General features: G+C 35.9%; 1 protein-coding gene across 1 annotated transcript in view; it reads left to right on the top strand.

Annotated features, from left to right (window-relative positions):
• LOC131070411 (beta-glucosidase 42) overlaps nucleotides 1-17,962 on the top strand; it is a 260,228-nt gene that overhangs the window by 164,185 nt on the left and 78,081 nt on the right. Inside the window, exon 10 of the mRNA XM_058005922.2 lies at nucleotides 41-72. Coding sequence (XP_057861905.1) covers nucleotides 41-72 — 32 coding nt within the window. The remainder of the gene's footprint in view (nucleotides 1-40; nucleotides 73-17,962) is intronic.

The raw sequence follows: 17,962 nt of genomic DNA, 5'->3' as shown, positions 1-17,962 counted from the left end.
GTGTAGAGATTATAAACTGATTCATGAGTGGATGTGACAGCTGAATGGGAAGGACGGGCCATTGGAGAAAAAGTAAGAAAAGGCTTCTTTAATCTTCATCTTAAAACCAATTTTTTGCTATTTGTTTCTCTTTTAGTTGTGTACTAGAGGTATTTCACTTCCTTTAGCATATATCTATTGTTTATCATAAGAAATTTCATTACTTGTGGACATAACATTCTCTATCTGTCTTACCTCAATGAATTCACATGCATCAATCTTTTGATAATGCTCCAATTACAATATCTATCGTTGCAATGACTGATTAAGGTACAGCCATTCTCCATTAGTCATGGATTTATATCCTGGGTGTAGTCCAAGTATGTTCTTGTTGAGGAACTTCTTCGAAGCTATGTAAACATTAATACTGTTCAGTTTTACATGATGTTAGGGAAACTATCTAGCTTCAATGTTGGTATTAAATTATACTACCACTGGTGGAATTATAATTACTCTCTAAGTGAAGTAAATTTATAAGTTTAAACAAAGGCAAGATAAAACTGATACTTATTTTAGAAGTAGCGTAGAGGGATTATACAAGAGATAGTAAATCCAATGAGAAGTGAAGGATGGTCTTCTACATGGAGTAGAAAAAGATTCGGTTACACATGGTTTGGTATTTAGTTTTCCTTTATTTGGCAAGGGGGTTCTAGGGAAAACCTCAATGTGCTTATATATGGTAAGGGTAGAGTTACAAGTAAACCATTGTTAAATATGAAGTGGTAATGAATGTATGTTGTGTTGGTCATAAGCATGACACTCTTGTGTAATGTATGTGATTGTCGTAATTATTTCCTTACGAGTATGGTTTAAAGGAGGCATCATATCCATGGCTTTTGCTACAATACTAGATTCCTATCTTGAAAATTTTGTTGTTTCCTAGGTGTAGTGTATATCTTAGGTTGCATTATATGGATTTCTTTGAGATCTCCAATGAGAAAAAAATGGCATCCATTTGATGAACTTGCCAACCAAATTTGGTTGCCATTGTGAAAACTGAAAACCACTCAAATAGTCTTTGATCTTTATGGGGGCACGCAATGGTTTCTTAATAGTCAATGCCTTCTTTTTGTGCATAGCCTTTGCCTATAAAGTTGGGCTTTGTAGATTTCAATGCACCATTTTATCTCTATTTGATTTTGAAATCCATTTGCATCAACAATTTTTTCCCCCTCTTATGGAAAAAGATCCCATCCATAAGAAAAAAAGTAAAGTAACATGTATTAGTGAAAGAAGAAAATAAGAACTCAACATGATCCCCTATGGATTGATTTTTTCATAAATGTATAATATATATCCCCCCAATAGGAGAGAAAAAATGAGACTATGAATTCTCCCATAAAGAAGTAGCTCATATGCCAATGATATGAGCCTCATATGCCAATGATATGAGCCTAACAAAATAAAACAATCCATTGCTTGCAAATAACATTTCTCCTCTTGGGAAGAAACAGATCCATTGGTGATTGAAGAAATTATTCTCATAATTTGGATGAACAGGGAATTGCAGATCTAGAGCTCTAATATCATGTTTTAGTTGATGATTGAACTCTCCAACCCCAAGGATCACCTATAGTGAAAACACCTTATCACACGAGAAAAGCAATTAATTTGCTATGAAGCTTGAGATTTCATTAGAGGCAAAAAGCTTACTGATTATAAACTTATAATATAAAATGAAACCCTAGTTGTACGAATAAGAATGAAACCCTAGGATACGATATAATTTAACCATGATGTGTCTTAATCATATGATTGGCGACAAGAAAAGAACATGACCTAATTATGTGATTACCTTTTTCACTCTAACACATTACACTCTTAACACTCCCCCTGAATGTTAATAGAGGGAACAAATCCTATTGGTTTCTTCAAAAGAAAGTACAAGGCTCCTTAGTGACACATGACATATAAAAGGGGCAAAAATATATGTCAAGAAAACATATGTTTTAAACTCCGTGAAAATCATCTTGTATAATTTAAAAATCTTAGTTTTCTTAATAATGATGTTTTCATAGGGTCTTATAATTTTTGTTTTGGAGCCCAGGCCCCCTTAAGTTAGCCTCCCCCAAGATTATTACATATTTTCTATAGGTCTTATATAAATAGAATTCTTTACAAGTAGAAGATTAAAAGAGAAAAGGATTACTTAATTTTAATGTCCCCTTTTCAAATTAGGATTTAATAATGAACAATAATAATAAAATTATAAATATAAAAGAAAAAATTAAACATAACCATAACTAATATTTAGTTAAGTTTAATGAATGGTCAAAAGGCATAAGATGAAAAGTTGTGACTCCCTCAAACATGAGATATAAAAGAGAGAAGAGAACTTCATTTAAAATGGGGATAATTTGGGAATCAGAAGATCTGTTATAAATAAGAAGTGCAGATTTGACTGTAAAAGTTTGTGTCCCTTTCAAAGGGCAGAAGTAATGAAGAGTTGCACTCTTTCAAAGGGTGCTAATGGTGAAAGGGTTTGTCTCTTGCCAAAGGGCATCCATAATGAAGAGGTGTGATCTCTCCCTCACATTGAGAGATATAAAGGAAAGGAATCAAAAGCATCCAGTGACATGACCATAGATCAGATCAGAACTATTATTAAGTTACAGGAATTCACACCCTTCTAGTAGGGAACATTACAGTGGTATCAGAGCATGATCTTGCCATCTTGGAGGGTAAAACATAAATTAGGAGCAACAAAACTTTCAGATTTACAGATATCATTGATTCTATCAGACATAGGAAAAATGGCAATGAGTTCATTGCATAATTTATCATCACACTTGGAAGAGCAATTGGAGCAAGTTGTAGATTGGAATATTATCATCAGCATATTTACCAAAGACTACATCAAAGACATCTATCTTTCAGTCTAGACCCTTAGAGTGAAGGGAAAGTTTAAAGGCATATTATTCACTTAGTATTCATTTATATTGATTAAGTTTAAAGACCATTCAAGAAATAATTAAGATCATTTGAGGAGAAATCAATGGAAGAATATAATGTCCCCTTCTCAGCAGTGATCAATTTAGTTGGTTGTTAGCCTATTTCGGAGGCGCGTAGGCTAGTCGGGAGAAGTAATTAGGGTTTTCTATTTTCTTGGAGGATGTTTTGGTAGTTTTGGTGGCTTGCATGTTGGAGTTTTATAGTTCTGAATCTAGATTCCTTCTGGGTTTTTAGAGAGCTTCGTGATGGTGTGACATGCAAATGAATTTGAAGACTTTTTTGGACTTACTATTTTTAGTAAGTTGCGACGACTATCCAAAATGTGGTTAAAATGCATTTTCACACTTATTATTTTTAGCAGTGTGCTATTTTTAGTAAGTGCTATTTTTAGTAGGGTTTCAGCAGGCCAGTTCAACTGGCTAAAAACTGGCAAGTCAGTTTGAGCAGATGGTCTTGTAGCATTCTTGGAGTTATTTTTGGCAGTTCAGAGCTTATGTTGGGTGCTTCATTGTTGAGGAAAATGTTTTACAAAGTGAAATAATATTTAAGGCATGATGGACACCTAAGGAGAAATAAGTTGATTTTATAATATAATGCACTTTATTACCTTTGCACGCCACATTATACTTTATTGTTATTTTTTATAAAGTAGATATTTGCCTCTTTGTGAAGGTTGATTTGGGGAAAAGGAGAAATGAAATGTAAATTTCAAAATAATGTGAAGTGAATGTGCATTTGGGTTTGGCGTCCATTTGGAGGGAATGCGAATATGAATTTGGAGACACAAAGGCTATACATAAGAGTGTTGGGCTCTTGTTTTGGATCCATGAATATTTTGTAATGAAGTGCTGCCGAAATGGAGACTGATTTGCTTCGAGGAATGCATACCTCCTAGCTTGTTCTTACCTTCTTGCTTGAGAGATAGCAAATAGTTGAGATTGTGAGGTTGTTCTTTACTCTGAAGAACAGATGGAGATCATTGTAAAGGTGTCTTTTGATGTTTTTTGATGTTTTTTTGGGGTGTTTGTGAGTTTCCAGGTTGTTGGTTTACTGTGGAACTGAAAGTGATTTTCATTCATAAGTCTAAGAGAGATTTTTTATTGCTTCTGAGTAATCTCCCATTATTTTCCTATGTTCTAAGAAGCCCTTCCTGCTGATTTTCAGGTTCTAATTTGCAGATTTGAATTTTATATTGAAATTCACCCCTTCCTCCTAGGCCGTACCATGCCTGCTGTCTTGGGAAGCCTGCATTAATTGTTAGATCAGATTTGCAGCTGGGTTTGGGTCTTATCTTGTTCGCCTCCTCTCTAGGCTTCATTAGCATTTAATTTCAAGTCAATCCGTTGTGTTTTGGAGGAGATAGGAGCGTTTTAGTGTGTCTTGTGTTGCTGGTCTGTATTTTCAGTTTGTTGGTTATGTATATCAGACTTCAGCGTTTGGAGTTTTGGGGTTGTTTCCTTGGTTGTGGGCATCTTGAAATTTAGGGAAAGTCATTGGATATCATTTGCAGCTGTTGGACAACAATTATTACTTGATTTGTAATGCATGTTTCATATTGTAATGCTGATTAGTAGTAGTAATAGCAAACATCATTCTGATTAGTTCCTTATTACCCACTACATAAGTGGAAGAGGCTTGTTTACCACCTAGCTTGGCTATCTTATCTTTCCAACATTTTGGTTATTAGCTAATAATGTATTGCTCCCACTGCATAAGTGGTTGAGCCTTCCTTTTGAGTTTGTAATTCTCCCATTGAATAAGTGGAAGTGGCAGGTTATACCGCCAAACTTGTTAAATTTTCAGTAATTTTTTACCCAGCTATAAAGTGGAAGTGGCTTGTTCAATTGCCAACATGTAATGTTTTCAATGTTTCATCTTTCCCAACGCTAATGGGTGTTGACTGTTGTGTTGAAAATTTAAAAAAAATTAAGGGGAACATTTCAAAGAAGTGGAATAACCGAGCATTCAAATAAAAAAGAGTTCAGACCCAACAGTTATATAATTATCTAAATATTGTGGCACTAAACCAAGATAAGTTCTATTTTCTAAATTATCCTTAGAATTTTAAGTTGAATATTATAATGAAATGTCTTCATTTAAAAAAAAATTATATTTATAAAATGTATGGCCATTCTCATCCCAAGTTGGAATTGTTGTCTCAAGACTAAATTAAGGTAAATCCCCAAAGGAGATCTAACGTTATGTGTATTGTGTGAGAAGAAGACAACCAAGTATATAATATTTACTCTAGATTAAGAGAAAATATTATATGAAGACCTAAGGTGGAATGGGCATTTTCTACATCATACCTAGGCAATGGATAAGACCTGCGGTGGAATGGGCATGTGTTGCATCATCCCTAGGCAATGGATAATCCCTAAGGTGGAATGGGCATATGTTACATCATCCAAAGGCAATTGATAAGACCTGCGGTGGAATGGGCATGCACTACATCATACTTGGGCAATGGATAAGACCTAAGGTGGAATGGGCATATGTTACATCATACAAAGGCAATGGCTAAGACCTAAGGTGTAATGGGCATATGTTACATTATACAAAGGCAATGGATAAGACCTGTGGTGGAATGGGCATTTGCTACATCATACTTAGGCAACGGATAAGACCTGTAGTGGAATGGGCATATGTTACATCATACAAAGGCGATGGAAAAAGGCTTGTGGTGGAATGGGCTCGTCTTACATCATACAAAGGCACCAAGAGATGGATCTAGTCTTGATTGACGTTCTTGCCTCTTGTGGGTAAAGTGATGAATTGATTGGACAAAGAGATAATCTGGTCCTAGTTGGATGCTTTTGCCTCTTGTGGATTAGTTGCTCCAAGAGATGGATCGAGTCCTAGATGGACGTTCCCACCTCTTGTGGGCCAAGTGAACTATGTCTGCACATATTCATGTGTATGCTTTGTGTCTAGATACATTCATCTGAAGAGCACACGGTTATACTGAGAGGGGGGGTGAATCAGTATAACAACAAATTTTACCAATTTAAACTCTTTCAACTTCAATCACAATTATATAGCTTATCTCATTAACATATTCATTGCATACCAACATTCATATGTGATCTAACTAATATAAAAACAAGATATATACATGGAAACCCTTACGGGAGAAAACCACGGCAATAAATGCTTTATATAAATCTTCTTTTACAATGTTCATAGGAACCAACCTACTAGAGGCACCAACCCCTAACTCTATTTGTGAGCACCAACCATGTGGAAGCACCAACTCCCTAATCTGAATTCGTGAGCACCAACCCACTGGAAGCACCAACTCCCTACTCTGAATTCGTGAGCACCAACCCACTGGAAGCACCAACTCCCAAATCTGAATTAGTGAGCACCAACCCACTTCATATAAATCTGAATTCCCATCTTGACAATGTTGCTATCTCAACTGATGATGGACAGTTTAATCTTTTCTCACAAGCATATATCCTTCTTCATAAAACTGTTATATTATCTTCCACAAATCTGTTATGATCTTTTCATAAATGTGCCATAATTCTTCTTCAAAATGTGCATTAAAATCTTTCTTATAATTGCTGCAAATTCTTCCTTAAATCTGCTATTTCAATGTTGTCCCATACACAACATACACACTATATCTTTTGCACAAATTCTGACCATGAAAGTATTTACAAATCTGCTGTAAACTTCATTACAGACTTCTATAAATCCTTCATGAACCTGCAATTCTCATCAATCTCTTTGGTGGATATGATGGTAGTCTTCAATGCTTACACAATTTTCTTTTTCTCTTTACACCCAACAATACTTGTGTCTGATTATATTTTCAGAATAACACACCACACAGTATTCAGAATTATTATTCTCCACGTGTTTTATTATAATCTCTACATACACCCAGCACCTTTTATGTATTGATAAACATAATTGTCTTCACAGCTTACACTTGTATATTCCTTATGCTTCTTCTACCAGCATCGATACATTTTCATAGTTCACGCAGAATACTTTTTCATAGAGAACTCACCTTTAATTCAACTACACATACACCACTTTTACACAGAGATCTTCCTTTTTTTATATACACACTCACTCAATCACACTACAAAAATACTTCATATATTATAGCTCCTTTCCTTCTACAAAAGGTGATATCCTTTTGAATAGAAACGTCCTTTTAAATAGGCATGTCTTTATTCACACAAATTAATTAAATCGCACCTCTTTACTAATGAATTAATTTGCTTTTAAACAAATCGCACATCCTTCTTAATCCACAATCTCTCCATGTTTTAATTTCAACCTTTTATCATGGATCGTTGCCTTTAACTTGTCTATTAAATAGTCAAAGTAAACTTTAACTAATCGTCTTTAATCGCTGCATATATCTTTTGATTACTTGACCGATGGCAAATGTAATCTTTCAAAAATATACTTCATACCTCTACACCGATCACCACTTTTTACAAGTTCAATACATATAAAGAAGATTTATTATTACTGTCGTCTTTCACATGATTGCTGATATAAACAGATCGTATCTTTATTATAGTGAGTTTCTTCTAATAATCCGAAACTCCTATCATCCAATAACAAGTCATTGTTATCATCCAAATTAATCCACCGAAGCTTTACTCCAATGAATTTTTGTTGCTGTTTGTAATATCTTCACAGATTTATAACCTTTCTTCTGATAATGCTCAGATCACAGCATAACAAACTTGGTCGCTGCTTTATTAATATAGTCACTACTATTCATAATCGCTTCATAGAATCATTATAGTTGCCGTCTTTATTTACTGTAATTCATGAATAAGTCGGTGAACATGCCAACACAAAATGTCGGCTATTAAAAAAATTATTAAAACGTTGCTCCTCATTCAATCGCTGCATGATGAAATATTAACAAATGCTTATACTCTGAGTGCCACCTTAATATTAATCACATTTTGTCATTCCAAAATTAGCCACACATAAATATTTAACTTGGTCACTGTGAATTGATCAAATCTTATTAAGATCGTTGCATAATTTCAATCACTACCTGTGCAGTAGTCTTCAGCGCTGCCTATTATCATTGCCTTGATACATCTTCAAAGTTAAGAGCTTCTGCAACACCTTCAATTTATACCAAGTATCGATTTTTTTTTTCTTAAGTCTTCCAAGAATTGTTCACTTAAGACACATATTATCTTTATCAACAGCAACATGTAGACTCTCACATTATTCGATACTATGGTTAGCTTCCATAGATGCTGACACCTCAACTTGCATATTAAAGAGATGCCACCTTTGCATATTAGTGTGGAATCGGTCTTGGTTCATTAATAATGCTGTCTTTAAATCACTTCCTTATTATCCCTTTATGTAGGATTATTATGTCTTTAGTGGGGCTCTAACATTAAGAGGTGGGCCCCATAAATATTATCTTTTAGTGGGCTTCTAGCATTAGGAGATGGGCCCCACAAATAATTTATTTGTAAAACTTTTGAGGCATAAAGTAACATGTAATTGTTTCGTAGAGATCTGCACACATAAATTAAGTTAATCTCTATATTTCTTCTATGGTCTGGTCATTTGTTGCTGTAGTCATGTCTTGCTGTGTATGTACAATGTGCTCTGTAGCCATTTACTGAGACTATATATATATATATATATATCAGTTTGTTACTTAGTGGTTCATTGTCTTTGTAAACAGATTGCTGCATTGATCACTGTATACCCACATCTTTTAAATGGAATTCATCTTCAAAACTGATAACTAATCTGATTACGGAGATGTCTTCATATAAATCACAGCTATCCAATTCTTTAACCATCACCTTTGACATTAATGATAGTCTTCTTGCATCTTTGACATCAATGACAATATTTCCATCAATCTCCTTCTTTGTCATTGATGGCAATATAAATCTTTTAACTCTCCCCCATTCTATTTTTCTCCCCCTTTGACATCAATGGCAAAGGGATGTTCATCAAACTTCGACTATGCCTGAATGTATCATGAGAAATATCTGATTGCAAACTCACATCAAATGCACAAGAATGCACTTATTCCTTGTATTGAAGATTCTCTAATGCTCCCCGTCAAGGATGCTTTCATGCTCCCCCTTGCTCTAATATTTTTCTTCCTTGCACTGATTTGTATGAGTGACATACTTTCTCTATGAAAGTTAAAAAGAGTTTGCATCGTCTTCTTTCTCTGTCCATGTCTGAAGATTATCTTTTCATTTCTTTGAGAGAGTCTTCTATCTTTAAGATTTCTGATTGCCATAGCTAACAAGTTACCTTTCTTCTCATGATGATGGCTGCTTACTCTTTGAAAAGTCTTCAATTTATTGCATGGATGCAATATTTCCATCATTTAGGATCTTGAATCTGCATGTACCAATTCATTACTTCCCTTGTTGCTGATTTGAAGGTTCCATTTAAGGTGCTTTGACATCAATGCAATCATTTCCTTTCTAACTGTCCTCCTTGATATTTATGATGAAGAACTGCTTATCACATATCCATGTCTTCTAAGGTATCATTGTATCAATCATAATTCCTTTAATATGAAGTTGAACATAAGCATAATCATTCAACTTTCCATAATCATTTTCTTTAATGTGGATACCAATTCACTATTCTTCCTTGAAAGAATAGGAAGATTTCTCTCTTTAAATTTTCTTGTTTCTGTCAACTTGTATCAATTTTCTTGTTCTTCTCACCAAGGGGTAAAAGGATAATCTTATACTTAGCTCCCCCTAAACTCATGCTCCCTTTCATGAACTATGAAGTATATGAAGTGCAAGTTGCACTTGCATTGGTTTCTCCTTCTCTTTGTGTTATCTTCTTTCTCCAAACCCTTTTAGGACACCTCTCTTTTTGTTTGGTCTTGGCATTCTTCTCCATCCTATTTTGTCTTGGAGGCTCATCAAGGATGGTTCTGCAAAAATGTGATGTATGACCAAAGTTGCTGCACTTGTAACAAATAATATCATAATTCATCAAAGGATAAAATGAATTATAATTCCTTTGAGTTAAACTAGGAACATTCCTTCTATGACTTCTACAATTTATTGCTTTGTGCCCAAATTTGTAACATGCGAAACAATATCCATTAAAAGAATAATAATGTCTATGGATATATAGCTCTGTTTGATGAAAAGGCTTTCTCCAACTGTCCATGTTCTCTTTTGGAGATGAATTAGTCTTTGGTAGGAATGTACTTTCTTTCTTAATCTCCTCCTTTTTATCCTTCATAAGAGTCTTCATGTAAATTCTTGGTTTTCCATCTTCTCTTTGTGTAGAGTCCACATCCTTAGAGCTGCTAGGCTCTTTTGAATGATCTAATTGTTTCAAAGAGTTTGCTAACTCCTTCCTTAAGAATTCAACTTCAAGCTTTAATCTATCACAATCTAATTCTTTTTCTTTGGAATGATCTTTCAATACTTCCTCAGTTTGTTTGGCCTCTTCTAGTTGTACTTTCAGATTTTCAATTATTTCTTTTGATTCTTCTTGAGCTTTGCACAATTCTTGAATTTCTGCCTTTTGTTTTGCAATCTTCTTCTTAAGCTTTTCATTTTCCTTGTAAGCATAATAAAGTTCTTCCATGAGATCTACATCCTCTTCTTCACTACATGCCTCTTTTTCTTTTATTTCACTCCCAAGGTCATCTTCATTTGTCACTTCATCATCTACTAATGGCATGTGTATTCCAAGTGCCACCTCATCACATCTGCTAGCTTCTATGTTATCACATGCATTTGACTCTATGATATCAATACAATCATCACTGCATATAGAATGGTTTTCTCTTTCAAGGAATTCATCATCTATTAGTTCATTCCTTATACTTGCTGCCTTTTTATTTATACTCCTTTTAGCATTACCTTTTCCCTTCCTTGCTTTTCTTTTTCCCATATGTGCTCACACGATCTACCTTCAAGTGGTTAGGCTTTATAGAAGGAACCCACTCTGATACCAATTGAAGAGCACACGGTTATACTGAGAGGGGGGGGTGAATCAGTATAACAACAAATTTTACCAATTTAAACTCTTTCAACTTCAATCACAATTATATAGCTTATCTCATTAACATATTCATTGCATACCAACATTCATATGTGATCTAACTAATATGAACACAAGATATATATGTGGAAACCCTTACGGGAGAAAACCACGGCAATAAATGCTTTATATAAATCTTCTTTTACAATGTTCATAGGCACCAACCTACTAGAGGCACCAACCTACTAGAGGCACCAACCCCTAACTCTATTTGTGAGCACCAACCCACTGGAAGCACCAATTCCCTAATCTGAATTCGTGAGCACCAACCCACTGGAAGCACCAACTCCGTAATCTGAATTCGTGAGCACCAACCCATTGGAAGCACCAATTCCCAAATCTGAATTAGTGAGCACCAACCCACTTCATATAAATCTGAATTCCCATCTTGACAATGTTGCTATCTCAACTGATGATGGACAGTTTAATCTTTTCTCACAAGCATATATTCTTCTTCATAAAACTGTTATATTATCTTCCACAAGTTATGATCTTTTCATAAATGTGCCATAATTATTCTTCAAAATGTGCATTAAAATCTTTCTTATAATTGCTGCAAATTCTTCCTTAAATCTGCTATTTCAATGTTGTCCCATACACAACATACACACTATATCTTTTGCACAATTTCTGACCATGAAAGTATTTACAAATCTGCTGTAAACTTCATTACAGACTTCTATAAATCCTTCATGAATCTGCAATTCTCATCAATCTCTTTGGTGTATATGATGGTAGTCTTCAATGCTTACACAATTTTCTTTTTCTCTTTACACCCAACAATACTTGTGTCTGATTATATTTTCAGAATAACACACCACACAGTATTCAGAATTATTATTCTCCACGTGTTTTATTATAATCTCTGCATACACCCAACACCTTTTATGTATTGATAAACATAATTGTCTTCACAGCTTACACTTGTTTATTCCTTATACTTATTCTACCAGCATCGATACATTTTCATAGTTCACGTGGAATACTTTTTCACAGAGAACTCACCTTTAATTCAACTACACATACACCACTTTTACACAAAGATCTTCATTTTTTATATACACTCACTCAATCACACTACAAAAATACTTCGTATATTATATCTTCTTTCCTTCTACAAAAGGTGATATCCTTATGAATAGAGACGTCCTTTTAAATAGGCATGTCTTTATTCACACAAATTAATTAAATCACACCTCTTTACTAATGAATTTATTTGATTTTAAACAAATCGCACATCCTTCTTAATCCACAATCTCTCCATGTTTTAATTTCAACCTTTTATCATGGATCGCTGCCTTTAACTTGTCTATTAAATAGTCAAAGTAAACTTTAACTAATCGTCTTTAATCGCTGCATATATCTTTTGATTACTTGACTGATGGCAAATCTAATCTTTCAAAAATATACTTCATACCTCTACACGGATCACCACTTTTTACAAGTTCAATACATATAAAGAAGATTTATTATTACTGCCGTCTTTCACATGATTGCTGATATAAACAGATCGTATCTTTATTATAGTGAGTTTCTTCTAATAATCCGAAACTCCTATCATGAAATAACAAGTCATCGTTATCATCCAAATTAATCCACCGAAGCTTTACTGCAATGAATTTTTGTCGCTGTTTGTAATATCTTCACAGATTTATAACCTTTCTTCTGATAATGCTCAGATCACAGCATAACAAACTTGGTCGCTGCTTTATTAATATAGTCACTACTATTCATAATCGCTTCATAGAATCATTATAGTTGCCGTCTTTATTTACTGTAATTCATGAATAAGTCGGTGAACATGCCCAACACAAAAAGTCAGCTATTAAAAAAATTATTAAAACGTTGCTCCTCATTCAATCGCTGCATGATGAAATATTAACAAATGCTTATACTCTGAGTGCCACCTTAATATTAATCACATTTTGTCATTCCAAAATTAGCCACACATAAATATTTAACTTGGTCACTGTGAATTGATCAAATCTTATTAAGATCGTTGCATAATTTCAATCACTCCCTGTGCAGTAGTCTTCAGCGCTGCCTATTATCATTGCCTTGATATATCTTCAAAGTTAAGAGCTTCCGCAGCACCTTCAATTTATACCAAGTATCGGTTTTTTTTTTCTTAAGTCTTCCAAGAATTGTGTTGGTTGAAAATTTTGTACACTTGGGGAAATATACAAAAATGTGGTTTCAACCACAGCACAGGAGTAAAAACTCTCCTAATTAAGGGAAGGCTCCCCCTATCTAACTACAATTTGGAAAATAAAATGGGATGGGACAGCAATCTTTCTTCTTTTTTCAAGAAAGACTATCCTTTTCTCTTCACAGAAAATGATAGCGATTGAATAACAACAGTAACCACTTTCAAGTGAAATAAGAGAAAGGAAATGAAGTTTCCTGAAAGCGCAAAGACTTCCGTCACTTCCTTCGGGACGGGACAGCAATATCAAGCTCAAAGACTTGACTATTGGAAGTCCTATCTACCCTTTGCTATACTAAATTTTACAACGAATAAAAGATAACAGCTCAAAGACTGAAATAATCTATTCTTTTAACACAAAGACAAGAACTAATGCAAGCTCAAAGATTTGCTGCTATATCTTATCAAACAGTAATTTTTCCTCAAGAATAGACGCAAGCTCAAAGACTTGCTGCTCCTTAAAGAGAGTTTCCTATTTTAATTAATCTTCTCTACTTGCAGCTCAAAGACTTCAAATCAGATTGGACTAAGCTCCTTTAGAAACACTTTGCATAGAAGAAATAAAAGATTCAAACTTAAACATGTAGCTTAAAGACTCAAAACTTGAGTAATCCTTCTTTATTATTCTTCAAAAACATTCAATCCGCATACGTAAGCTCAAAGACTTCTTGTTGTAAATTTGGCAGAGTTTTTGCTTGCTTTCCAAAAGATATATTTGCAATGGACCTCTCAAGTATTTATAGAAGAGGAGCCTTGAGAAAAAGGTGGGAGGATCTTAACTAACTTGAGAGATTCTCTCAACCACCAAGACTCATTCAATAAATAATTGAGACTTCATTAAGTAACTGAGAGTTACTCGAACTAACTAAGACTTATTCCAACTACAGTCCTAATCGGACACAACTTGTAGTTGCCTTACATGTGATTACAAAAGTGCAAGTAATGTGTAACTTGCATTTTACAAAAATTACTTTTACATGTAACTTGTCAAAACAAAATTACAACTAAAGATTACAAAAGAGGGAAAATTCAACTAAGTGTTGAAAAACACTTAAGTTGCATTTTGTGAAGACACGAATCCTTGAAATTTTCGGATGCTCGCTTGTAGTTCCTCGGGCTTCGGTTCATGGGTGTTCTTAGCAACAACCATAGTCTTCACAATAGTGTCGTGACAGCGGAGGAGCGCGGAATTGTCTTTATCTAGGATAGACTGGATCTCATGCAAAAAGGCTTGGTGTTTCATCAATGTTTGAATTGAAGCTGCCGAGAATTGTTCACTCCTCCATTCATTATGAATCCTCATCTATAAATCAACAAGAACCTCTTCTTTTGGAATCAGCTCTCCATCCTGACTTACTATATTGCAAGAGGCCCTTTCACAATGTGAGACAATACCTCGATAGACTCCATCCCGAAATCTCCTTGCATCACTGATCTCCTCAATGAGGGATTTAAGAACAAGGGTCTTGTTTTCCATGAGTTCTTCAAATTCCAAGTACATGACCCTGGAAGAGATGATGGCGTGCTCCTGCAAAATACTCAGCTGTTGTTGGGGCATGGTACGCCAGATTGCCAGACTTTTCTCAACACTTTCCAGATTCTTTTTGAAAGTGTTAGAAGTTTGATCCAGTTTCTCCTCAATGGTTTCCAACTTAGAAATTATTTGAAAAATGTCTTTTACCACTTGTACACATTGATCATGAAGCTGATCAACCGAGGAATCCAGTGCTTGTACTTTCTGAGCAGCCCTTTCCACTCCACGAATGGATTCTTGGGAACCAGAAGAACCTATGGAGTTACTCCCTTCGGCAGCAGGTTTTGTGATTTTATGAATGGCTGCCATAAGCTGTCGGTTTTCTTCTTCTAGCTTGTCTTTCTTCGCAAGAAGATCGTCACACCTTTGCACTAGTGAAGCAACAAAAAACTGAGCATCATGTTTAATGACCTCATGTGTTTGCTTGCCCAATTCTACCCTTGTAACCTTATAATCAGCAGCTGACATTTCATCAAGTGGTTTATCTGCAATAGGTTCCTCAATTTCAGCTACTTTCATCTTGTTGCTATCAACAGTTACCCTAGAGATAGTCTTTGCCTTTTTAGCAACTTTGGATCTGGACTGTTTGAGTTGCTGGTAGTCAAAGGCATCAGGTGAGATCTCTTGCTTCTTCCTTTTCGGGGTGAAAGAACTAAGCCATGGAGGCAAAGTCATCAACTCACTTCCAGTAGCAGCCGTAGGCAAAGGAGAAGCAGTTTCTGTTTGAATTACCGTAGTCACCCTGGAAGCAATATCTGTTTGAACAACAACCATGGTTTGCTCAGTTACCAATGGACATGAAGATTGCCTCTTGAATTCTTCAAAACCAGAAGTGGAAGTATCAATTTCTGATAACTGAATGCAAGTGGGATTATCTTCAGGAACTTTCAACACACTTTCTTGTTGCCGATCAGGAGAAGGCTCGTATGTTGAAATGGGAACTGCATTCTGAGGAGACTCATCTACGAGCAAATCAGGAGGAGAAAGAGGCGTCTCAAAGGGAACTGGAGGAATGACCTCGTGAGGCGAGTCTGAAACTGGAGACTTAGGCACATCGTCAGATTGCTGCCCCTCTTCTGGATTATCCAGATCGATCACCCGAACATGGAACCGTGATTTCTCCTTCCCATGAGTAGTCGTCTCCTCAGGAGGAAGCACTACTGCACGACTAACTCGTAACTTGATCCTTGTGCCCGAAGATGAAGCACCCTCCTTGTTATCAATCTGAATCTCAGACTTCCGTCCAAGAGGCCCTGTAGAATCATCTTCTTTACCAACCTTGATTTTGATAAGTCTAACAGCATTACTTTTCAACCATACGTTAGTGTTGGCCAAGATAGGTTGAAATCTGTCAAGGATGGAGACGCACTCCTTGTGTGACCATTGGATCAAAGGAAGTGGAGCTTCCTCAACCCTTCGTGAAGTGTATTCAAGATCAAGTATATGCCTGTCATCGATCATCCCTTATGGGATATCCGCCAAGTTCAAGTCAACAATTTGCTCAATAGTGAGCCTGTAGTAATCCATCTTCAGAACTTCGGCTTCCGTGCGGAGATCTACCTAGATGTCTTCAATACGATGAACATGCACAAAGGATTTCTTGATCTTCTCCTTCATACCTCTATAATCAAAATTAGCTCTAGGTTTGAACCTCTTAAGCTTGATTTCCTGCAATTCAGCCTCCATGGCCTTAGCCTTCATAGATGTGACAAGGGAGTATTAACCAATTTTCAATGGGTTTGTGCTAGAGATCCCCATTCCAACCTTGTGTCTAGCAGACTGAAAAGTATGAACAGCCATGATCTGTCTTCCTAACTCCATAAGACTTATCTTATCGGTTGGGTATCTTGGAAGCATGTATGTCTGACCATCATAGCATCCAATCCTCATATAGGTGAAGGTGGGAAATTGCAGGAGCAAACACCCATACTCAGACACCTTGACCCATGCCTCATCTGATACTCTTTTGTTTCTGAGATCCATGTCAAACTGACACATAAAATATCCGAAGAATGTATCTTGGACTCTTCTGAAATGTAGTCTGCTAGGTTTCAATGGCAACTGGTCATAATATTCCCAAACTGGTATAAGCGAGCGATCACCCTTGGTAGAAAGACCTGGAAAGTGTCTAAGTGACGCTGCTAAATATACCAAATAAGAATTCATGAAGAAGGTCATAGTGGTAGGAACTGCTGCAAGTTGTTCGCACAAAGCATCACTGATGATTTCACCTCGTGAAATGTGATGCGACTGTCGTATGAACATAATGAATTGATACATCCATGGCTCAAAGACATTGGAGTGCTCAAGGCCTAACATCCTGCTGAGAAGAGTGATGGTGTCTCCTATCTCCCACTTGAAATCACAACGGTACAACTTTGCCCATCTTGAGAAGGAAGGACGTGGCTCTTGGATCCACCTATTGATGTGTTGCTTGCAATCTTTTTCCCTTTTCACATAATACTCTGCTGCACTTTCTTTGGTGATTTCCATATAAACAGGTGCAGGAGGTATTTTGAAGACCACCTCGATTGTATTTAATGACTCTTGACTCTTTGTCAAAATGATGGGCGCATGCAAGAACGAACTCAAGTTCTAGGGCAGCCACTGGGAAGGAAGATGCATGATGGATATGGCTATCCAACAGCTGCTGCAAGTTGTTATCCTGTGGATCTTCTACCCTGTTGATGAATTTTGCCATTTCAACCTGCCCTATTTCCGTGTCCCTGATGCGATCCAAAGGAGAAGAATCCTGGGAAGGTGCAACCTCATTCTGGTATTTGTCATATTTGTATTTCATTTTCTTTGGAGTTGGAGATGCCGGCAAATCTGACATTGATTGTGAACCTGGAATGCTGTGATGAAGACTTAAAAGAGTTAAGGCAACATCATAGTCAGCTGCAAATATCATTCTTCCTTCTTCAAATGGGTAAAACTTTGATTTCTGAATTGCACGGTTTTGTGAGAGGAAGAGGGGAGATATGTAGAAATGGGAAAATCTTGACTTTGACCAATTTCGGATCTTGGGAGAATTTTCGTGAGTATAGAAGTTGGAAAGGACATACATGCAATCGGGGTTTTAAAACCCGAATACAAGTACACTTGTAAATTCGAAAATGGAGAAATGGACGAAAAATGAGATTTTGACTTGCGGGAAATGATGGAAATGGAAAGTACGG

This window comes from Cryptomeria japonica, chromosome 3 (assembly GCF_030272615.1).
Source record: "Cryptomeria japonica chromosome 3, Sugi_1.0, whole genome shotgun sequence".
NCBI lineage: Eukaryota > Viridiplantae > Streptophyta > Pinopsida > Cupressales > Cupressaceae > Cryptomeria > Cryptomeria japonica.
This window is presented reverse-complemented; position numbering and strand designations above follow the sequence as displayed.